The sequence below is a fragment of the Trichechus manatus genome, unplaced genomic scaffold (assembly GCF_000243295.1).
Source record: "Trichechus manatus latirostris isolate Lorelei unplaced genomic scaffold, TriManLat1.0 scaffold00040, whole genome shotgun sequence".
NCBI classification, from domain to species: Eukaryota; Metazoa; Chordata; class Mammalia; order Sirenia; family Trichechidae; genus Trichechus; species Trichechus manatus.
The window spans coordinates 301,652-326,901 of record NW_004443976.1 but is presented as its reverse complement, the minus strand read 5'-3'; the positions used below and the strand labels follow the sequence as shown (position 1 = coordinate 326,901).

The window sequence follows — 25,250 nt, the reverse complement described above, 5'->3', positions numbered from 1 at the left end:
AGCACCATTTGTTAAAGAGACTGTCTTTTCCCCAATTAACGGACATTGGGCCTTTGTCAAATATCAGCTGCTCATAGGTGGATGAATTTATGTCTGGATTCTCAATTTTGTTACATTGGTGTATGTATCTGTTGTTGTACCAGTACCAGGCTGTTTTGACTACTGTGGCCGTATAATAGGTTCTAAAATCAGGTAGTGTGAGGCCCCCCACTTTGTTCTTCTTCTTGAGTAATGAGACAAGCCATTATTAATGCACATCATTAATGAGGCAGTGGAGGATAGCATAGAAATGTACTAAAAAAAATAAAATAAAATAAAGCTACCCAAAAACTGAACAGAAAAATGTTGAGGACTACCTACATTTTAAAAATAAAAGCTCCAGAGATAAAATATAATTTTCTGATTCAATTCTATGAATTAAAAGAACATAATTTCATTAAAGTAAGGGAGCTGGCAAACTGAATTTTAACAATAACAATGGAAATAATAACTACCTCTTACATTCCAATAGCATGTTGCATGGTCTAAAATCAGGAAGGTGTGTGTCGGGGCTGTATCCTTTCACCATACATATTCAATCTGTATGCTGAGCAGATAATCCAAGAAGCTGGACTATATGAAGAAGAATGCAGCATCAGGATCGAAGGAAGACTCATTAACAACCCGCAATATGCAGATGACACAACTTTGCTTGCTGAAAGTGAAGAGGACTTGAAGCACTTACTTACGAAAATCAAAGACTACAGCTTTCAGTATGGATTACACTTCAACACAAAGAAAACAAAAGTCCACACAAATGGACCAATAAGCAACATCATGATGAATGGAGAAAAGAGTGAAGTTGTCAAGGATTTCATTTTACTTGGATCCACAATCAACATCCATGAAAGCAGCAGTCTGGAAATCAAATGACATATTGCACTGGGCAAATCTGCTGCAAAAGACCTCTTTAAAGTGTTAAAAAGTAAAGATGTCACTTTGAGGACTAAAGTACACCTAAACCAAGCCACAGTATTTTCAGTCGCCTCATATGCATGTGAAAACTGGACAATGAAGAAGACGACCAAAGAAGAATGGATGCCTCTGAATTACGATGCTGGCAAAAAAGACTGAATATACCATAGACTACCAGAAGAATGAATAAATATGTTTTGGAAGAAGTACAGCCAGAATGCTCTTCAGAAAGGAGGATGGCGAGACTTCGTTTCATGTACTTTGGACATGTCATCAGGGGGGATCAGTCCCTGGAGAAGGATATCACAGTTGGTAAAGTAGAGGTTCAGTGTAAAAGAGGAAAACCCTCAACGAGATGGATTGACACAGTGGCTGCAGCAATAGGCTCAAGCATAGCAGGGATTGTGAGGATGGCGCAGGACTGGGCAGTATTTCATTCTGTTGTACATAGGGTCGCTATGAGTTGGAACCAACTCAATGGCACCTAACAACAACAACAAACATTCCAATAGTACGTTGTAGTTTACAAAAGCTTCACAGATCTCTGTCCTAACAACATCAATGTATAGTAGGTGTGTGGTTATTTCTTTCATTTGACAAATAAGGAAGTGAATACCCTATGGGGTGTAGAAACTTGCCTATATTAGGAGCCAATATGGCACTGAGATCTTTCACTAGAATTTTAATCAAAGGGAGCACATGCTGTGAGAAAGCAGTCAAAGAATTCGCCAATAAATGCTTAAGAAACACCACAAAAAGAAAGCAGAAGAGGAAGGATTTGGTTAAAAAACAGTTTAGATTATGATTTGTATTTACCCTGTTTCAATTTTTTAAAGAAATATATGCACATGTTAAAAATTTCAAACAGTGCAGAAAGACAAAAAATGAAGTCTCTTTCCCACAACCTTTCAATTCTGGTAACTCTCCTCAAAGATAACCATGCTTACATCCTTCTAGAAAAAAAGTTATAATTAAAAAAAATAAATTAACATGAGTTTTTAAAAATTAAAACAAATGAAATCATACTGTCTACATCATACTTTTCTCTACTTAGTAATGTATTTTGGAGATCTTTCCCTATCAGTGATACAAGCCTACTGTGTCCACTTTCATGCCTGCATACTATTTTTTTGTGCCAAAATATCATAATTTAACCAGTCCTGTACTCAAACAAATTTAGTTTTTTTCCAGTATTTTGCTATTATAAATAATGTTGTAATTACATATTTTGTCCCTATATACTGGCATCTCTTTTCAAGTATCTCTGTCATGTTAAATGATAGCAGTAGAAATGCTTGGTCAAAGGTTATACACATTTAAATTTAGATATTACCATACTGTCCTTGTGCATCAATATATAATCCCACCAACTATATATGGTGTGTTGTCTCCTTGTACCCGTAATAATACCTGAAATTATTAACTTTTTAAATTTTTGCTAACCTCTTAGGGGAAACAGTGTATCCCCTAAGGGATATAATTATTGTAATTATTGTTTTGATTTGCATTTCTTTAATTACAAGTAAGACTGAGCATTTTCTATTGGTTATCTGTATTTCCTTTTATGTGAACTACTCATTTTTATATTGCATGCTTTTTCTTATTGATTTGTAGACTCTCTGTGTAAATAGGCCCTTTGTTATACGTATTGTAAAAAATATTCTCTTTTTGAAAAGTAGTATTTTTATATTTCTATAATTACATTTTACATCTTTTCCTTTATGGCTTCTGTGTTTTGTTCCTACTCAGAAAAGACTTTTTCGAGGCCAAGACTACAAATTAATTCTCCAGTGGTTTCTCTCAGTAATTTTATGGTTTCATATTTAAATATTTAATCCACTTTGAATTTATTTTGATAAAAAAAATGAGATATGGATCCAGCTTTATTTTCCTCTACAGAAGAATCAGTTGTTATTGTTGAGTGAACCATTATCAATCTTGATATAAAATGCTTTGTTTACCCTATCTATACTAAAACCCCTGTGTATTCTGTTCCATTGAGCTGCCTTTTTCCTCTTCAGTTCTAAGATGCTTAAAGCTAGTAGTCCCCTAATTACTGTTTTTCAGAATTTTCCTGGTTATTATAAAATATTTATTCTTCTAGATCAGGGTTTCTCAACAGCAGCACTACTGACATTTTGAACAAGATATAATTCTTTGTTGTGGGGGCAGTCCTGGGCATTGTAGGATGTTCAGCAACACTCCTGGTCTCTGCCCGCTAGATGCCAGTGGCGCCTTCCCCACTCCTGCACCCGTGACAACCAACAATGCCTCCAGACATGCCAATTGTGGTTCCACTCCCAAGTACCCACTGATATTTAACTTGGGATGAAAATAAATTCACAGAATAATTTAGACATCTAATTATATTTAATCTTCCTACTGAAGAATCATGTACATTTATCTATGTCTTCTTTTATGTGCTTCAATAGAGTTTTAAGAATTTACTCTTAAACACTTGTACATCTGCTGATATCTTAAACATCGTCCACATTTACTATTCTGTTTATTCCCTTTTTTTTTTTTTTTTTTTTTACCTTTTTTGTTTCTTTATAAATAGGGACTTTTCTTACATTGTCTTTTCTAACTATTCAGTGATAAGAAAGCTATTGGTATTTTATGTGCTACAACCAGCTACACACTGAACTTTTATTATACCTAATAGATCTTTAGGACATCCTAAGTTTTTTCTAATGATATAATTTCAGGAAATTCTAAGCATACAATGTAATTATCTGCATAAAATCATCATTTTGTTTCCTCATTTCTAATATCCATACACTTCTGTAGGTCTCCTGTCTCACTGCCTTGGTTAATGCCTACAGAAAAATTTAAATGACAGTAGGTAACCATGAATCATTCTTGATTTTAATAGGAATGCTTCTGGAATTTTACCATTAAGCATAATGCTGGTTTTTGATTTGAGATACATGTATTTTATATCATCAAATAAGTACCTATATGCTTATAGTCTACTAAGAGTTTGTTTTTAAATCAGTTACTGATTTTTTCAAATGCTTTTTCCATAGCTATTGAGATGACCATATGGTTTTACTTCTTTGACTTATTAATATTGTATGGTAGATTAAATTACTAGATCTCCTAATATTAAACCATTCTTGCCTTGCTGGCATAAATCCACTTGGTAATGACAAACATTATTCTTTTAATTTATCATTGGATTTTGTTTGCTAATATTTTGATCTAGTATTTTTGCATTAATATTTAAGAGTGAGATTTGTATGTTATTTTTAAATGCTTTGTAAACTTTTGGAATCAGTTGTAAGCTGCCTTGATAAAAATAATTTGTATTTTTATTCTTTATTTATTTTTTAAACCAAATAGTATGTGTGTCTAGTATAAAATCACTCTTTAAAATAGTAAAACCATTCTATGGAAACACAAAGTCTTTCTTCCTATACCTTAAAAAAGCCATACAACTTGGTCAACTGGCACAATATAGTCCATGAAGACCATGTTCTACATCCTAGTTTGGTGAGTAGCATCTGGGGCCTTAAAAGCTTGCAAGTGGCCATCTAAGATACAACTATGGTCTCTACTCATCTGAAACAAAAGAGAAAGAAGGAAACCAAAGATTCAAAGAAGAAACTAGTCTACAGAACTAACAGTCTATACAAACAACGGCCTTACCTATCTTGAGACCAGAAGAACTAGATGGTACCTGGCTACCACTACACACCATTCTGACTGGTGACTCAATAGACGGTCCTGGATAGAATGGAAGAAAAATGTAGAACAAAACTCAAATTCCTAAAAAAAACGCCAGATTTACTGGACCGGTAGAGACCAGATGAACCCCCAAGACTATTGCCTTGGAATACCCTTTAAACTTGGAACTCAAACCACTCCCAGAGGTCACCTTCCAGCGAAATGACAGACTGCTCCATAAACTAATATCACCTGTGAGTACTGTGCTCCTCTAAATAATCATCTAAATGAAACCAAATAGTAAACATTTACCCTTGACCAAAGATGAGAAGGTAAGTAGGGGCAGGAAGCTAGATTAACAGAAACAGAACAACCAGAATGGAAATAATGAAAATGCTGATATACTGTGAAAAATGTAACCGATGTCACTGAATTGTTAAATGAGAAGCTAATTTGCAGTGTAAACTTTCACCAAAAACACAATATTTTTTAAAAAGCCACATGTAATCTTCACAGTTTCAATTTTTTGAAAACTGAAAAAGTTAAAATATACTTTTGGAAAGCTAGTCTGGAACATGATGTTTTATATAAAGAATAGAAAATCATAAGTATACTATACTTCAACATCTACTATAAATTAATAATGATATATTTGGGCTATTTTCCCATCCTAGACAATTTAGCAATACACTGACAGCTTCATTATAAGAGTTAGATCATGAAAAGCTTAATTTTCTTATCTATGAACTCAAAAAGAAAATTAAATAAATTCTTTGATATTTTATGTTTCCCATGCTCTAAACTCAAATATAATGGCTAGAACAAATCTTTGCTGATTCTCAAAAAACTAGCAACATTGAGAAAGTTCACAGACTGCAGCTACCAGTACCCTTGAAGCAACTCTAAGTAGCCTTCACTCTGTCACTGCTGCTGGGAGAGGGGAAGCCTTCCCAGTTTCCACAGGATTCATGGCAAGTAATGTGCACTCACCTTTGCCAGAGATTGGCAGAGTTCACACATTCATCTACTGCATTTCTCTCCGAGATAATGTCAGAGCACATACCACCTCGCTTGGATCTCAGCAGGATTTCACACACACATAGTAACAAATGGACAGTTAACAGAGAGAACCATGACCCTCACCATTACCTTTTGGTTTCCCATCCGTCTCCACTAGAAGTAAACTCCTGGTGGGCAGGGACATTGTCTGCCTGAAATAGCTCCTGGCAGAGTAGGTACTCAGTAAATATCTGATGGGGCAATGGGTGAATGAATCACTTGAAGTAAAGGGACTGCCTGAGCCCCTCCTACCTGGATTACTCCTCAGACGGCTCTCAGCCAGCTCACTGATGGCTCCGGATGTCATGGTCTTTTTCAGTCGAACAGCTCCTGATATGGCAGTGTTTCCTGGTTTGTTGAGTGTGTCCTCACTACTGGCCCTCTTGAGCTAAGATAGAGGTAGCAAGGAAAGAGAGGGGATGAAGAGAAATGCTTTCAGTAAGGAGTACTATAAATCCACAAAGCACTGAAGCAGGACTATGTGCCCAGCATGAGGTATTGTTGGGTCACTGGTAGATTCTTGCCTTCCATACAAGAGACCGGGGTTCAATTCCCAGCCAATGAACCTCATGCACAGCCAGCACCCATCTGTTGTGGAGACTTGTGTGTTGCTATGATGCTGAATAGTTTTCAATGTAGCTTTCAAACTAAGACAGACCAGGATGAAAGGCCTGGGGTGATCTACTTCTGAAAATCAGTCAGGAAAACCCGATGTATCAAAATGGTCTGATCTGTAGGCTTTTCATTCTGTTGTACATGGATTCACCATGAGTTGGGGGCTGACTTGGAGGCAGCTAACAATAACAACATTTACCCAGCAGTTAAGATAAAGTAATAGCACTTTGAGTAGCACTATAAACCAGCTGCTGTTGGGTCAGCTCTTACTTATGGTGATCCCATGTGTGTCTGAGTAGTACTGTGAGCCATAGAGTTTGCAATGGTTGAGTTTTAGGAAACAGAACACCAGGCTTTTCTTCCTGGGCTTTCTGGGTGGACTCCAACTTGTAAACTTCTGGTTAGCAGACAAATGCATTAAACATTTGCACCACCCAGGGACTCCAAGAGTAGCACTATAGTGTGAAGTAAAAACAAAACAGAAAAACTCACAAAGCTAGATGAATCTGTTAGCATCACTTACAGGTCACAGGATGATCTTCATTACTACTTCAGAGAACAGTATAAGATTATGGATGAATGTTACCCATCATACCACCCTTCAAATAATGAGTAAAACCATCTGCTTTCCTTGTGGGAAAAAAAAGAATGGAAGCTGATAACAAAATAATTGTGAGACACATAAAAGGCAAGCTGTGTCAATGCACAAAAAAATCCAAGGACAACAAACATAAATTAAAAATAGGTGTCTGGTGGGAGAAGAGAAAAGAGAAACAAACTTAATCTGAACATCTACCATGTGTCCAACACTGTGTTCTCTGTATACTATCTCATGTAGATAAAATATTCAAAGGGTAAGAAAGAAGCAGAAAGAATGTTGGAGAGGCTGTGGGGAGACTGGAACTCTTATGTACCGCGGGTAGGAATGCAAAATGGTACAATCACTTTGGAAAACGATATGGTGCTTCCTTAAAAAGCTAGAAATAGAAGTACCACTGAGATCCAGTAATCCCACTCCTAGGAATATATCCCAGAGAAATAAGAACTGTCACACGAATAGACATATGCACACCCATGTTCACTGTAGCACTGTTCACAACAGCAAAAAGATGGAAACAACCTAAATGCCCATCAACAGATGAACAGATAAATTATGGTACATATACACAGTGGAATACTATGCAACAATAAAGAACAATGATAAATCCTCAAAACATCTCACAACATGGATGAATCTGGAGGGCATTATGCTTAGTGAAATAAGTCAGTCAGTCACAAAAGGACAAACATTGTATGAGATCATTATTATTACAGGAACTCAAGAAAAGGTTTACATACAGAAAAAAGCTTTATTTGATGGTTACAAGGGTGGGGAGGGAGGAGGAGGGGAAATCACTAACTAGATAGTAGACAAGCGTCAACTTCGGTGAAGGGAAGGACAACACACAATATAGAGGAAGTCACCACAACTGGACCAAAGCAAAAACATAGGAGTGTCCTAGACACATCCAAAAACTTTGAGGGACTGAGTAGCTGGGGCTAGGGCCTAGGGCCCATAGTCTCGGGGGACATCTAGGTCAACTGGCATAACATAGTTTATAAAGAAAATGTTCTACATCTCACTTTGGTGAGTAGCGTCTGGGGTCTTAAAAGTGTGCCAGCAGCCATCTAATATACATCTGTTGGTCCCATCCTACCTGCAGCAAAGGAGAATGAAAAAAACTAAAGACACAAGGAAAATATTAGCCCAAAGGACTAAAGGACCACATGAACCAGAGATTCCACCAGCCTGAGACCAGAAGAACTAGATGGTGCCCGGCTACCACCAATGACTGCCCTGACAGGGATTACAACAGAAAGTCCCGGACAGAGCAGGAGAAAAAGATAGAACAGAATTCAAATTCACATAAAAAGACCAGACTTATGGTCTAATAGAGACTTGAGGAACCCCCAAAACTATGGCCTCTAGATGCAGTCCTAACTGAGAACTGGGACCACTCCTGAAGCCCACTTTTCAGACAAAGATTAGACAGGCTATAAAACAAAAAATAACACACATGAGGAACATGCTTGTTAGTTCAATCAAATATACTAGACCAAATGGGTAGCTCCAGTCCAAAAGCAAGAGGAGAGGGCAGGAAGGGGCAGGAACTAGATGAATGGACACAGGGAACCCAGGGTGGAAAGGGGAGTGTGCTGTCACATTGCGGGGATTGCAACCAATGTCACAAAACAAAATGTGTATAAATTTTTGAATGAGAAATTAACTTGAGTTGTAAACTTTCACCTAAAGCACAATAAAGAAAAAAAAAAAAAACAACAAAAAGAAAGAAAGAAGCAGACTACTCAGAGGCCAGAAGAACACTGTTAATGGATGACAGAAAGAAAGCAGAACCCCTCCACTCCTCTTATGCTTCCCTCCTTGTCATGAAAAGGGTAGAACAAACATTTGTTGAGAGGTACTGAAGCCTAGGAGTCCCTGAGTGGTGCAAACAGCTAACTTCCTTGGCTGCTAACGGAAAGATTGGAGGTTTGAGTCCACCAGAGGAGCCTAAGAAGAAAAAGGCTGGTGATCTGCTTCTAAAAATCAGCCACTGAAAACCCTATGGAGCACAGTTCTACTCTAACACACATAGGGTCACCATGAGTGAGGGTCTATTCAATGGCAACTGGCTTTTTACTGAAGTCTAACTCCTAAATGAATTCACATCTCCTGGTCCAGACAAATTACATTCAGGGTTAATGAGAAAAACTGCAAATAAATTCTCTCAGCCATTTTAAATCTTCCTTAAAGAATATTGCCAAAGAAGACTAGTACTAGAGGATTGGTGCTGTTGAAAACACCATGGTGTGGGTCAGGTGCACCTTAGTCCTCAAAGTGACAGCTTTGCTTTTTAAGATGTTAAAGAGATCTTTTACAGCAGAATTTGCCCAATGCAATCGCTGTTGTTAGGTGCCGTCGAGTCGGTTCCGACTTAGCGACCCCACGCTCAAGAGAATGAAACGCTGCCTGATCCTGTGACATCCCCACAATCCTTGCTGTGCTTGAGCCCATTGTTGCAGCCACTGTGTCAATCCATCTTGTTGAGGGTCTTCCTCTTTTTCACTGACCCTCTACTTTACAAAGCATGATGTCCTTCTCCAGGGACTGGTCCCTCCTGATAAACGTCCAAAGTACATGAGACGAAGTCTTGCCATTCTCAACTCTAAGGAGCACTCTCGCTGTACGTCTTCCAAGATAGATTTGTTCATTCTTCTGGAAGTCCATGGTATATTATTTGCCAACACCATAATTCAAAGGCCTCAATTCTTCTGTCTTCCTTATTCACTGTCCAGCTTTCGGATGCATATGAGGTTACTGAAAACACCACAGCTTGTGTCAGGCACACCTTAGTCCTCAAAATGACATCTTTGCTTTTTAATACTTTAAAGAGGTTTTGTGCAGCAGATTTTCCCAACGCAATATACGTTGTTTGATTTCTTGACTGCTGCTTCCACAGGCGTTAATTGTTGATCCAAACAGAATGAAATTCTTAGACAACTTCAATTTTGTCTCTGTTTATCGTTGTTGTTGTTAGGTGCCACCGAGTCGGTTCTGATTCACAGCGACCCTATGAACAACAGAACAAAACACTGCCTGGTCCTGCGCCATCCTCACAATCATTATGCTTGAGCCCATTTTTGCAGCCACTGTGTCAATCCATGTCATTGAAGGTCTTCCTCTTTTTCGCTGACCCTCCACTTTATCAAGCATGATATCCTTCTCCAGGGACTGGTCCCTCCTGACAACATGTCCAAAGTTTGTGAGATGTAGTCTTGCCATTTTTGCTTCTAAGGAGCATTCTGGTTGTACATCTTCTAAGACAGATTTGTTTGTTTTTTTGGCAGTCCCTGGTATATTCAATATTCTTCACCAATACCACAATTCAAAGGCATCAATTCTTTCAGTCTTCCTTATTCACTGTCCAGCTTTCGTATACATATGAGGTGACTGAGAACACCATGGCTTGGGTAAGGTGCACTTTAGTTTTCAAGGTGACATCTTTGCTTTTCAAGACCTTAAAGAGGTCTTTCGCAGCAGATTTTCCCAATGCAATGGGTCGTTTGCTTTCTTGACTGCTGCTTCCATGGGTGTTGATTGTGGATTCAAGTAAAATAAAATCCTTGACAACTTCAATCTTTTCTCCGTTTATCATAACGTTGCTTATTGGTCCAGTTGTGAGGATTTTTGTCTTCTTTATCTGCAGGTGCAATCCATACTGAAGGCTGTGGTCTTTGATCTTCATCAGTAAGTCCTTCAAGTCCTCTTCACTTTCAGCAAGCAAGGTTGTGTCATCTGCATAATGAAGGTTGTTAATGAGTCTTCCTCTAATCCTGATGCTCCGTTCTTCTTCGTATAGTCCAGCTTCTTGGATTATTTGCTCAGCATACAGATTGAGTAGGTATGGTGAAAGGATACAACCCTGATGCCCACCTTTCCTGACTTTAAACCATGCAGTATCCCCTTGTTCTGTTCAAACAACTGTCTCCTGATCTATGGACAGGTTTCATATGAACACAATTAAGTGTTCTGGAATTCCCATTCTTTGTAATGTTATCCATAATTTGTTATGATCCACACAGTTGAATGCCTTTATGTAGTCGATAAAACAAGGCACTTCTTTAGGGACTCTATGATCTTTTCACCTTCCCTCTAAGAGTAAAAAGAGTCCCTAATCCTAGCTCTCCAACCTCTCAAACTATCCATCAGATCACAGTATATGTGTTTACAGTAAATGACAATAGTTCATGATGCTAGCAACTTCTTCTCAATACAAAAAAATTATTCACTCTGCCTAGAAGCAGGCCCAGGTGCTTCTCTGGTCCCCAGAGGAAAATCAATTCTGAGTTTAGACTTTGAAAATTCTCTAGACAATGCCTCTAGGTCGAAAAACGGAACTCACTGCAGTCGAGGGAATTCTTTTTTTTCTTTTTGACATTGGTTGCAATCCCCACAATGTGACAGCACACTCCCCCTTTCCACCCTGGTTTCCCTGTGTCCATTCGATCAGTTCCTGTCCCTTCCTGCCTTCTCATTCTGCTTTCGGACTGAAGCTGCCTATTTGATCTCGTACATCTGATTGAACTAAGAAGCACTTTCTTCACGTGGATTATTTTTTGTTTTATAGTCCTGTCTAATCTTTGTCTGAAGAGTGGGCTTTGGAAATGGTTTCAGTTCTGGGTTAACAGAGCGTCCAGGGGCCACAGTTTTAGGGGTAGTTAAGGGAATTCTTAATGCAGTAATGCAAATGATATACACTTGGTTCTGCTTTCCTGATTCACTGACATTACTAAAATCAGTAAGTTGGACACGAAGAAGTACAAAATTATCAAATCTATATCAAGAAGCCCACAAAGCAAGGGCTAAATCTACAAAATCAGCATGGGGAGTCCAACAAATGTCAGCACTTCCACTGAGGCGAAAAATGAAACTGCCTCTCAAAATCCCACCAAAGTCTCTACCCTCACCCACCACCCGGGCATGGTGGCATGGAGTATAGCTTTCCTCCTCCACCTTCTATAACAGGTTGGTTGCTGGAGACTTGAGGTCTTGGTGAAAAGACATGTGGAGGCAATGGGACAGAAGCAGTTGGCAAGCAGTGGCAAGATTCATCTTTGGGGCACAGTAAGAGACTGCATGACCTTGTACAGAAACAAAGGTGGCGCCAGTGATGGTAAGAATAGCAATGGTGGTGACAGCAGGAGCAGGAACCAGGAAGAATGCCCACGTAGCCCCGGTGCCAGCAGTGTGGCTCTCAGGCTCAGGGCTGGAAAGTCTCCATGTGGATTTAGCGGTCAGCAAATGCTGTAACTTTGAGTTTGTTTTTGTTCGCAGGGGTGAAAAAAGAGTGGGGGATGCAAAAGAGGACTTAGAAAATGAGATTTATATATACTAGGTGTCCAGGCCACCACCCGTCTGCCATACAAGTTTATCATACTATGGTGGCTTGTGTGTTGCTGTGATGCTGGAAGCTATGCCACAGATACTTCGAATATCAGTAGGGTCACCCATGGTGGACAGGTTTTAACAGAGCTTCCAGACTATGACAGACTAGGAAGAAAGGCCTGGTGATCTATTTCCAAAAATTAGCCAATGAAAACCCTATGGATCACAGAATATTGTCTGAGAGTGACTCACTTACTTTGGAAGCATCAACAGGAGGACACATCACTGGAGAAGGACATCATGATTGGTAAAGTGGAGGGCCAGTGAAGGTGAGGGAAACCCTCACTGAGATGGACTGCACAATGGTTGCAACAATGGATTGAAATATATTGACGGTCATAAAGACAGCACAGGACCAGGTAACGTTTCATTCTGCTGGGCATAGGGTCACTATGAGTCAGAGCTGACTCAATAGCAACTAATAGCAACAACAAGGTTTCCAGCAATTACACGGGAGGCAACACAAAGCAATGGTTAAGGGTGTGCACATGTGCCCTAGAGACAGACTGCCAGGGACAGAACCCTGCCTCCACCTCTATGACCCATGTGAACTATATGACCTACATTTCAAAATGGAGAAAACATTTGTATCTCTAGGGTTGCGTACTTAATTAAGAACATAAATGTTGGCTTTTATTATTAAAATTATTGTTACAATTACAACTGTTGGGAGCTCAGCCTGAGGCTAATAATTTTGCTGTCTGAAAGTTTAACTAGTGCCCCCTCCATGATGGCACCCAGGCTGGTAGCAACAGAAGCATCTTTGTATTTATAAACAACAATTTGGAACTAAAGCATAAAGTATTATGAGGTGTTAGAAATGAGGTGAATGGCTGCCACAGCAGTCAGAACAGCCTGGTACTGGTACAACAACAGATACATAGACCAATGGAACAAAATTGAGAATCCAGATGTAAACGAATCCACCTATAAGTAGCTGATATTTGACAAAAGCCTGAAGTCTGTTAATTGGGGAAAAGATAGTCTCTTTAACAAATGGTGCTGGCATAACTGGATATCCATTTGCAAAAAAAATGAAACAAGACCCTTACCTCACACCATGCACAAAAACTAACTCAAAATGGATCAAAGACCTAAATATAAAATTAAAAAAGATCATGGAAGAAAAAGTAGGGACAACGCTAGGAGTCCTAATACATGGCATAAACAAAATACGAACCATAAATAACAATGCACGAACACCAGAAGAGAAACTAGATTAACTGGGAGCTCCTAAAAGTCAAACACTTATGCTCATCAAAAGGCTTAACCAAAAGAGTAAAAAGACAACCTACAGAGTAGGAAAAAATTTTTGGCTACAACAAATCTGATCAGTGTCTAATCTCTAAAATCTATAAGATACTGCAAAATCTCAACAACAAAAAAACAAATAACCCAATGAAAAAATGGGCAAAGAATACGAACAGGCACTTTGCCAAAGAAGACATTCAGGTGGCTAACAGACACATGAGGAAATGCTCACGATCATTAGCCATTAGAGAAATGCAAATCAAAACTACAATGAGATATCGTCTCACCCCAACAAGGGTAGCATTAATCCAAAAAAAACCCAAAATAATAAATGTTGGAGAGGTTGTGGAGAAACTGGAACACTTATACACTGTTTGTGGGAATGTAAAATGGTACAACCACTTTGGAAATTGATTTGGTGCTTCCTTAAAAAGCTACAAATAGAAGTACCATACAATTCAGCAATCCCACTCCTTGGAATATATCCTAGAGAAGTAAGAGATATCACATGAATAGATATATACACAACCATGTCCATTGCAGCACTGTTCACAATAGCAAGAAGATGGAAACAGCTCATCAAAGGACGAACGGATAAATTATGGTATATTCACACAATGGAATACTATGCAATGATAAAGAACAATAATGAATCCATGAAACATAACATGGAGGAATCTGGAAGGCATTATGCTGAGTGAAATTTAGTCACTCACAAAAGGACAAATATAAGACCACTATTACAAGAACTCACGAAAAGGTTTAAACACAGAAGAAAACATTCTTTGATGGTTACAAGGGTGGGGAGGGAGGGAGTGGGTATTCACTAACTAGATAGTAGATAAGAATTATCTTAGGTGACGGGAAGGACAGCACACACTATGAGGTAAGTCAGCACAACTGGACTAAACCAAAGCTAAGAAGTTTCCTGAATACAAGCAAACACTTCGAAGGACAGAGAAGCAGGGGTAGGGGTATGGGGACCATGCTTTCAGGGGACATTTAGGTCAATTGGCATAACAAAGTTTATTAAGAAAATGTTCCGCATCCTACTTTGGTGAGTGGCGTCTGGGGTCTTAAAAACTAGAGAGTGGCCATCTAAGATACATCAGTTGGTCCCAACCCATCTCGAGTAAAGCAGAATGAAGAACACCAAAAACACAGGGAAAGTATCAGCCCAAGAGACAGAAAGGGCCACATAAACCAGAGACTCCATCAACCTGAGACCAGAAGAACTAGATAGTGCCCGGCTAACACCAATGACCGCCCTGACAGGGAATACCACAGACAGTCCCTGACGGAGCAGGAGAAAAGTGGGTTGCAGAACTCAAATTCTAGTAAAAAGATCAGACTTAATGGTTTGATTGAGACTGGAGGAACCCTGGAAGACATGGCCTCTGGACTCTCTGTTAGCCCAAAGCTAAAACCATTTCCAAGGCCAACACTTTAGACAAAGATTAGACTGGACTATGGGGCACAAAATGATGCTCAGGAAAAGTGTGCTTCTTAGCTCAAGTAGGTACGTGAGACTAAATGGGCAGCGCCTGTCCAGAGGTGAGATGAGAAGGCAAAGAGCGTCAGGAGCTGGTTGAATGGACATGGGAAATCCGGTGGAAAGGAGGAGTGTGCTGTCACAGTATGGGGAGAGCAACTAGGGTCACATAACAATGTATGTATAAATTTTTGTATGAGAGACTAACTTGAATTGTAAACTTTCACTTAAAGTACAATAAAATAAAATAAAAAGTAATGAGGTGACTGGCTAGCCATGTGGCCCTGGGCAAGTTATTATATAGGAACTCAGTTTCCTCATCTACAAAATAAATCACCAAAGATACTTCTCACTTCATACATTCTAATTTTTATATTAGATTTTAAATACTTATTTAGGCTTAAAGAATTTGTTGATCAAGGTTATTTTTACAAATGTAAACCATTTGCTCTTAGCACAAATACTGGAGAACATAAAAATACCCAACCTCTCTGGGCTTTTTAATTGTCAGAGGAATGTGCCGACATCTTCATGATCCTAGACTGAGACTGTACTCCTTGTCGGTAGCAGTTTACTACCACTGTGGCTGTTTCTTGAGGAGTGCTGATGGTGCAGTGGTTAAAGCACTTGGCTACTAACCAAAAGGTTGACGGTTTGAACCCACCAGCCCCTCTGTGTGGGAGAAAGATGTGGAAGTCTGCTTCCATAAAGATTTAGTTACAGCCTTGGAAACCCCATGGGACAGTTCTACTCTGTCCTATAGGGTAGCTATGAGTCGGAGTTGGCTCAATAGCAATGGGTTCATTTTTTTTTTTTTTTTTGGTGGCTGCTTCTTAACACTCCTTAAATCAGAAACCTTGCTTTGCTGCGGGCCCACAGTAAATGTCAAATAATGTAGTAACCAACTGAATGTAATCTTTGTTGCAAACTCAATGAATTTTGACAATCCTGAAGCTGACTTTAAATTCATACCACAGACAAACATGGAAATGCCATAGTAACCTGGGGTCTAGATAAAGCAACATTTCACAACTAAAAGAATATAATACAGGCAGCTCCGGGGATACAGGCGGCTCTGGGGAAAACTCCCTTTTTTCCCCCATCCTTTGCTCTCCTTCTTCCCCTCATATCATCTCCTCCATACTTAAAGAGTCTTTTGAAATGTGGAGGATATCTTAAACATCAACTGCTATTAAAATTCTAAATATCCCCCACTTCAAGGGGATTTCAGCCATTGAACAGTCTTTCAGATCTCATGTAATCTGACTGACTTTGACCTAACACTGAAGTGTATCTCCTGCCATAGGTCTGAGTGCCAGGAAGAGGTGGGCAGGGGAAGCAGGGGAAGTAACTTTGGATTTCGGGTCGTGGGGAGCCCTGGGCGGTGGTGTACAAGTGAGAGAGAGAGGGAAAACGGCATAAGGAGGAGCACAAAAGACACCCTTTCACCTTCTCCTCCCTGTGCCAGAACCTGGTTTGGTTGGGCCTGTAATTTCTCTGGTTCTGCACCCTACCATTCTGAATTGCTGTAATTCAGTTAAACATTTACTGAAAGCCTCCTGCAAGCTGGGCATATGTACTTAGTATGCAGAGCCCACATGCGTACTTTGCATAGAGTATGAGTGTCAAAACCCATCAAGCAGTCCCTGCTCTCTCAAGAGTTAACAACAACAAAGGAGAAGATTCCTATACAACTATCATAATATATTCTGTATAGTGCTGAACTGGCAGAAAAACAATATACCACAAAAGCACAGAAAAGAGCGAGAGAATCAGGAGAAGACCTCACAGAGAAAGGACTACTAGGCTTTTATCAGGCATAGAGGCAGTCCTGAGGTGGCAGGTGTGTGGCCTAAGGGGCAAGCAAGAACTGGGGACAGTCAATTCCTCCTGGAAAGAGAGCTGGGGTAGGGGAGGGTGGTGGGCTCTCCACTGTCTTCAGCACAATGATAAGGACTCTGGACTTACTGAGTTGGCAACCAGGGCACCAATGTGTTTTAAGTCAAATGATTTGTCTCTTTGTTGGAGAGAAACCCTCCTAAGCAAGGCGCAGGAGGGATTGTCTTGGGGCAAGTGGATGCAGCAAGGTCTGGGAGGAGGTATGAGTAGAGAAATCCACTTAAGAGGTGGCAGAATTAAGAAAAAGTTGAGTTTTCGTTTTGAAGATGTGGAAGAAAAGCCTATTTCGAAGTTCAGAGATAGAATTAAGAGCACAGGTAAATGGAAGACAATCGATTCTGGAAAGCTCACCACGTGCCAGGCCCTTGTAGGATCTTCTAGGTCCTTTTTGTCTCATTAAAACCACAACCCTTTGATGTTGTACATGAGAAAACATATTAAATAACTTGCTCAAGACTATATGAGTGAGGCAAAGCTGGAATTTAAGGGCTGTGTTTCCAAGGCCTATAATATTTCCACAACACCACAGGGTTGAAGAACAATTTAAGCCTCTTCAATTCACAGCCAGGAGACTCCCCACCCCCACATCCCAGGGAGGCAAGGGCAAGGAACAAGGTTGGGAGGATATATTCTTTGGTAAGGCAGGACAGTCTAATGGCCAAGGGCGTGGGCTACCTGGGTTTGAATCTTGGCTCTGCTGTTTACTAGCAGTGTGACCATAGGTAATCACTTCACCTCTCTGGACTCTGGTTTCTTTACCTATATTGTTAGCTGGGAAAGGCTAAATTCAATTTAAGGCAAGGATGAGAGAAGAGTGCATTAGGAAAAGATTAAGGCAACACAATGGGGGTTCCAGAGGGCACAAAAGAACATTAAACAAGTCATTAGCCTCTCTTCTTCTGATAAATCCACTCAACATCATCAGCAAAACTTTATGGTGTGCCTGCTGCCCATGTCATACCTGGTGCAGCTGGAGATGATGTACTTTACCTGGTATTGTAGTAATCGAAAACGAAGTATATAAGACTCCTTAGCACAGCAAACATGATCAACAAATGACAGCTGCTCTTAAAAACATCATTATTTTAGTTGTATATACAACACTAGTTCTAAAGCCCATTTCTGAGTTCCATTTTGCCAGTCACACCCAACTTGCTCTGCCCCTTCTGTTTTTTATTTTATTTTTTGCTCTACTTCTTCTTTGACTTGAGGACCCCACTCTGTACTAGAGACAGCTCTGTAGCTCTGATACTGCCCTTACAGGCAACAGGATAAATAACATGTGCTAAGGACTGTGATCATACGGTGTGTCTGACTCAAGCCATGGTCTTTTCAATTGCCTCATATGCATACAAAAGTTGGATAATGAAAAAGGAAGACAGAAGAATTGATGCATTCAAACTGTGGTGTTGCCAAATAATACTGAATATACTGTGGACTGCCAGAAGAACGAATAAATCAGTCTTAGAATAAATACAACCAGAATGTTCCCTAGAACTAAGGATGATGAGCCTTCAACTCCCTTGTTTTGGACATGTTATCAGGAAAGACCAATCACTATAAGAGAACATCATGCTTGGCAAAGTAGAGCAACAAAAATGAGGGAAACCCTCAGTGAGATGTATTGACATAATAGCCACAACAGTGGAGTCAAAGATAGTATAAGGACAAGAAGACGGTGCAAGACCAGGCAACATTTAGTTCTGTTATACATAAGGCCACCATAAGTTGGAGCTGACCCACTGGCAATTAACAACAAAAATAATGGGAGATGTCTTAGTTATTTAGTGCTACTATAACAGAAATACCACAAATAGATGGCTTTAACCAACAGAAGTTTATTCTCTCACAGTCTAGTAGGCTAAAGTCCAAATTCAGGGTGTCAGCTCCAGGGGAAGGCTTTCTCTGTTGGCTCCGGAGGAAGATTTTTGTCATACATCTTCTCCTGGACTAGGAGCATCTCTGCCCAGGAACCTCAGGTCCAAAGGATGCGCTCTGCTCCTGGTGCTGCTTTCTTGGTGGTATGAGGTCCCCCTGTCTCTCTGCTCACTTCTCTCTTTTATATCTCAGAAAGAGATTGGCTTGAGGCACAATCCAATCTTGTAGATTGAGTCCTGCCTCATTAACATAACTGCCACCTATCCCATCTTATTAGCATCACAGACGTAGGATTTACAACACAGGAAAATCATATCAGATGACAAAATGGTGGACAATCACACAGTACTGGGAATCACGGCCTAACCAAGTTGACACATATTTTTGGGGGACACAATTCAATCCATGACAGGGGGTGATAAAACAAAGCCAATAATGGGCCACCTCCTCACCCCACGGAGAGTTTGGGTAGCAGCAAAGCCTTCAAAGGGAGTACTTTATGTCCCCTGCACCACAAGGGATTTATTCCATTTGAAAAAGATTTATTGCTTAGAAGCTTTCCCAGGAAGCATGACATACAGCCTAAAAACCGATCCTACCTGTCTGCAAAGCAAACAGCCGAAGCTACTCTTACTGTATCACTATTTTTTGGGTGCAACATCAAAAACAGAAAGCCACTAGTTTAAGTTACTAATTCTTGCTCTTTCTCTATTCATGGCTGCATTTTTGGCTTTGTTTTCTGGTCACTGAATGCAGATTTAGTGCTACTTGTGGTTTTTGGTTGGTTATAGAAGATCCCGATGAATGTATGCGCTTCAGTGTTGCTTTGACATGTTTAATAAGAAGTTTCACTGATAGTTAAGCAGCCAAGCACCTGCACGTGTGAAAGCGTACAGAAGGAAAAAGTTTAAATAGTTCACAGATTAAAGTAACTAAGAAATTCCTCTCAATTCTACAAAGATGGGGAAAAAATTCAAAGCTCTAAATCATCACACATAACAGAATCAAGTCTTTGATGTTAGATAACATGTTAATGGTTGGAGCAGTGGTTCTCAAACTTGAACATGCACCAGAATCATGTGGAGGGTTTCTTAAAAGGCAGACTGCTGTTTGCCCTCTCCTACCTTCCACCAAGAGTTTCTGATTCTCTAGGTCTGGGGTATAGGGGCATTGGTGGTTTACTGGTAAAATCTGCCTCCCATGTGGGAGGCCTGTGTTTGCTTCAAGACCAATGCACCAATGAACAGCCACCACTTGTGTGTCAGTAGAAGCTTATGTATTGCTATGATGTGGAACAGATTTCAGCAGAGCTTCAACTAAGACTAGGAAGAAAGGCCTGGTGATCTGAAAATCAGCCAATGAAAACCCTATGGATCACAATGGTCCAATATGAAATAACCAATCATGGAGATGGTGCAGGACTAGGCAACATTTCTGTCCATTGTGCACGAAGTTGCCACGAGTCAGGGGCCAACTCAACTGCAGCTTAACAAGAAGAAGTCTGGGGTAGCGCCCAAGAGCTTGCATTTCTAACAAGTTCCCAAGTGATGCTGATACTGCTGGTCGGGGACCACGCTTTCAGAATCAGTGGTTTACAGCAGCACTGTCAACAGAAATATAATACGAGCCATACATGTAATTTTATATTGACATATATGTAATTTAAAAATTATGAGCCATATATGACATTTATATATTGTTTATAATTTTATATTGCCATCTTAAAAAATAAAACGAAATATTAAAATTAATTTTAATAACATATTTATTTAATCCAATACATCAAAAATATTATCATTTCAACATGTAACCAATATAAAATACATTAATGAGATATTTTACATTCTTTTTTGGTCCTAACTCTTCAAAATCTGGTACATATTTTATGAATACAGCATAACTCAATTTTGACTAGTCACATTCAAGGGTTCAATTGTCACATGCAGCCAGTGGCTACCATATTAGACAGTGTAGGTTTAGAACATTCCCCAAGCATGATTACCTAAGATTGACTGAGTTCCCGAGACTCATTCCTAGAACATGCCTAGACTATGTTGTTTGCTGTTGAGTCAACTCCACCTCATAGAGATCCCATGTGTGTCTCAGTAGAACTGTGCTCCATAGGGTTTTCAATGGCTAATATTTTGGAAATAGATCTCCAGGCCTTTCTTCTGAGGCACCTCTGGGTGGACTTGAACCTCCAACCTTTTGGATGGCAGTGGAACGTGTTAACCGTTACACTACCGAGGGACTCGTGTAGACTATCAGATTCTGCTTTCCCAGCCATAGCTACCCCATAGTCACAGCAGATTGGTCCAGAGTCAATACATGACTCAAGCCTAGCCAAACAGAGGCCTTTCCAAGAGTCTTGCTTGTTGTTTGATTAAAAAAAAAATGTAGTAAGTAAGCAAAGAAGAGGTTGGGTCTTCAAAGGACTGTGAGAGGTGTGGGCATGTGGCAGCCATGTCTCATACTACATACTAAAGGGAACTGGGCATCAGCAGGAGACGAGAAGCAGAGGGGCAGAGGGAAGCAGGGACGAGAGATAGATAGAGTCCTGGAAGTGGTCAAGTCCCTGGTTCCAGCCTCTCTAAAGTCCAGTCTTGTACCCCTGTCTTTCCCACAGTGACATGGGAACCTCAGTATCCTTAAAATCTGTTTCTTCTCTGCCTAAGCTAGCTCAAGTCAGTGTTTTGTCATTTGCAACCAAGAGAGTCCTAACTAATACAACTGGGCCTTATAAGCACGCTGGGTACTTTTCCTTCTTGTGCTACAATAACATGAGAAAGATCAACAGTAACATCCACCTTTCCTGGGGTCCTAGTCTCTGCCTTGTTCTTTCACTGCTCCTTCAGCTCAGTCCAGTATTTATTGGGGTATTTAGCTACGCCTGTGTGAATTTGTTGCAGTTTTCTTATTTTTTGACCAGCTAAAACATATCTATCTATGCCACATTTATCCATTTATTAGAAAGTAAATACAGCAAGATGTTCACTGTAGCATCTAGGTAGCAGCGTATGAATGTCCACTGTAAATTTTTTCAACTTTTCTGTGTGCTTGCAATTTTTCACAGTAAAATGTTGGAGGAAAAAATCTACTTGCTTTTCTGTCCATCATCATTTCCTCTTTCTGTCCGGTTCTCTGGGTTTCTGTTCCTTTTCCTCTACCACAATCATAGGTGGGAATGAGAGAAAATTCAAAGCAGGGAAACACGACAAGGGTCAGAAATGTGCAGGCATGGTCACTGCTCATTCTGCTACCACCTCTCAAACCTGTCACTCTTTTCTAGAGAATTAGGCCTGGAGACCCCAAGAATAAAAAATGAGAGTGGAAAGCCTCTAACATGAGTATTTGCTTTTCCCTGACATTTTCCAAAACACTTCCATGTCAGTGGCAGAAGTGGCCAATATCGCATTATCCTTTAGAAACATTCCTGGGCTTCAGACTTTATTTTACACTACTTTTAAAAATATTTCAATATATTTCAGAAATTCTAATGGTCTGTTATCAGTGAAATTTATGTATTATTTTAAAATCTAAATTAAATATGTCCCCCAAATGTACTATTAAAAACAAACGAACAAACCCATTGCCATCAAGTTGATTCCGACTCATAGTGACCCTACAGGATAGAGTAGAACTGCCTCATAGGGTTTCCAAGGAGCGGCTGGTGGATTCAAACTGCCAATCTTTTGGTTAGCAGCTGAATGTTTAAACACTGCGCCACTAGGGTCAGAGACAATAAAACAAATTAATGGGAATGATGGTTGAGTCCAGAATAATACAATAATAAACAAAAATATATGTAGGACACTTTATCCACATTTAATCCTCATGGCAAATAGGTATTATCTTCAACTTAGGACAGTTTGATCAACTCCAAGGCCAAATTCCTTCTATTCCATCATACTGCCACTCCCAGAATAATAAGTTTATTTTGTATTCAATACATACTAAGTGCATGAGTGGTGCCCACTTGGCTGCTAACCAAAAGGTTAGAAGTTCACCCAGAGATGCCTTAAAAGAAAGTTCTTTAGATTTACTTCTGAAAAATCAGCCATTGAAAATCCTATGGAGCACAGTTCTGTTCTGACACATATGGGTTTGCCATGGGTCAGAGTCAACTCGATGGCAACTGGTTTTTTCTTTGTTGTTGTTGTTTGTTTTTTACTATGCAGCAGTCATTTTTCCAAACAATAGGGACAGAACTTAGTCATACTGCATTAAGCAAATCTGCTGCAAAAGACTTCTTTAAACTTCTAACAAACGACGTCATTTTGATGACTAAGGTGTACTTCACCCAGGCCATGGTCTTTCCAATTGTCTCATGTGCATGTGAAAACTGGATAATGAAGAAAGACGACAGAGGAAGAATTGATGCATTTGAACTGTGGTGTTGGTGAAGAAAACTGAATACACCATGGACTGCGAGAAGGAAGAACAAATCAGTCTTTGAAGAATACAATGGGAAGCAAGGATGGAGAGACTTTGACTTGTTTACTCTGGAAACCCTTGCTTATGAGGAAAATCCTCAATAAGATAGGTTGACACAATAATCAAAAAAATGGCCTCAAACATACCAAAGATCATGATGATAGTGTAGAACTGGGCAACATTTCGTTCTGTTATACATAATGTCATCATGAGTTCGAGCTAATTCAATGGGAACAACAACAGGGACAGAGCTGTGGAACAAATTAAAAAGAGGCTCTGACCTCATGCAGCTTACCTTCTAGTGGTGGGGAGATAGACAATCAAAAAGTAGGTGCGCCAGTGGAAATAAGTGCCAAGAAGGAAAACAGCAGGGTAAGGAGGACATGTGGATGTTAAAGGGTGTTTTATTTTTATTTTACCCTTGGTCTTGCTCTCTCTCTTTTTTTATTGTGCTTTAGGTGAAAGTACAGTTCAAGTAAATTTCTCATACAAAAATATATATATTGTTAGTGACACTAGTTGCAACCCCTATAATGTGACAGCACACTCCCCTTTCCACCTCAGGTTTCCCATGAAGGGGGCATTTTATAGAGAATTGTCTTAGGCTAGGCTCTCTAGAGAAGCAAAACCAGTAAAGACATATAAATATATATACAAAGAGATTTATATCAAGGAAATGGCTAACACAATTGTAGAGGCTGGAACATCCCAAGTCCATGGATCAGAATAGAGGCTTCTTCTGATTCACAGAGGTGCAGGGGCTGGCGAACCCAAGATCGGCAGGTGGGAAAGCCGGGCTCTTGCTCACAGGCTGTGAAGATCAATGAATCCTAATACCGGCAGGCAAGACTGCAAGATTTTTCCTGATTCATGTAGATGCAAGGGCTGGCGATCACAACATTGGCAGGTTGGAGAGCAGGGCTCTTGCTTGCAGGTTGCGAAGATCGACAAATCCCAAGATTGGCAGGTAAGCTGCTAGCTCAAGCCCCAAGAACCAGAGGTCAGATGAACAGGAGGCAGCTGCAGGATCCAAAGCAGGCAAGAGCCAGAACATCCACTTATATCTGAATGCAGGCCACATGCCCAAGGAAACTCCCTTTCAACTGACTGGCAACTCACAGCAGATCCCATAATGAGGGTGATCACATATAAACACTGAGAATCAAGGCCCAGCCAAGTCACACACAGTCTTAACCATCACAGTCCACCCCCTGTCAACTTGGCACTTGTACAAATCTCCCCAAACCATACATAATGTCATGGATTGAATTATGTTCCCCCCAAAATATGTGTATCAGTTTGGCTAGGCCATGATTCCCAGAATTGTGTGGTTGGCCTCCATTTTTTATTGTGATTTTATGTTAAAGAGGATTAGGGTGGGATTGTAACACCACCCTTAGTGAGGTCACATCCCTGATCCAATGTAAAGGGAGTTTCCCTAGGGTGTGGCCTGCACCACCTTTTACCTTAGAAGAGATAAAAGGAAAAGGAAGCAAGCAGAGAATTGGGGACCTCATACCATCAAGAAAGCAGTGCCAGGAGCAGAGCACATCCTTTGAACTGGGGTCCCTGTGCAGAGAAGCTCCTAGTCCGGGGGAACACGGAAGAGAAGAAGGCCGACAGAGAGAGAGCCTTCCCCTGGAGCTGACACCCTGAATTTGGACTTTTAGCCTACTTTACTGTAAGGGAATAAACTTCTCTTTGTTAAAACCATCCACTTGTGGTGTTTCTGTTATAGCAGCACTAGATGACTAAGACACATAATCTCTGAATAAAGACAATTACAAAGTCATACTCACATCTAACATAATACAACACATGTACAACTGAAAATGCACTAGCCTCATTTATATATTTTATAAGTGAAGAAAACAAAAATATTTGATGCGAGACTCCGGCAAGATGGCGCTCTAGGTAGAAGCACCACGCCGTCCCTCCACAACAAAGATCCGAAAAACTAAGCCAAACAGAGAATCAACAATCCTGAAACCCTAGAACATCAAATGAAGAGAT

General features: G+C 40.0%; 1 protein-coding gene across 3 annotated transcripts in view; it reads right to left on the bottom strand.

The window, feature by feature from the left end:
* The window catches only part of SPECC1 (sperm antigen with calponin homology and coiled-coil domains 1), a 393,222-nt gene that overhangs the window by 313,886 nt on the left and 54,086 nt on the right, over positions 1 to 25,250 (bottom strand). Inside the window, exon 4 of one of the 3 annotated variants that reach the window (XM_012555496.2) lies at positions 5,935 to 6,070. In XM_012555496.2, coding sequence (XP_012410950.2) covers positions 5,935 to 6,070 — 136 coding nt within the window. Of the gene's footprint in view, positions 1 to 5,934; positions 6,071 to 25,250 lie in introns of those variants that run through there. The other 2 variants (XM_023731046.1, XM_023731045.1) reach the window with 2 other exon arrangements.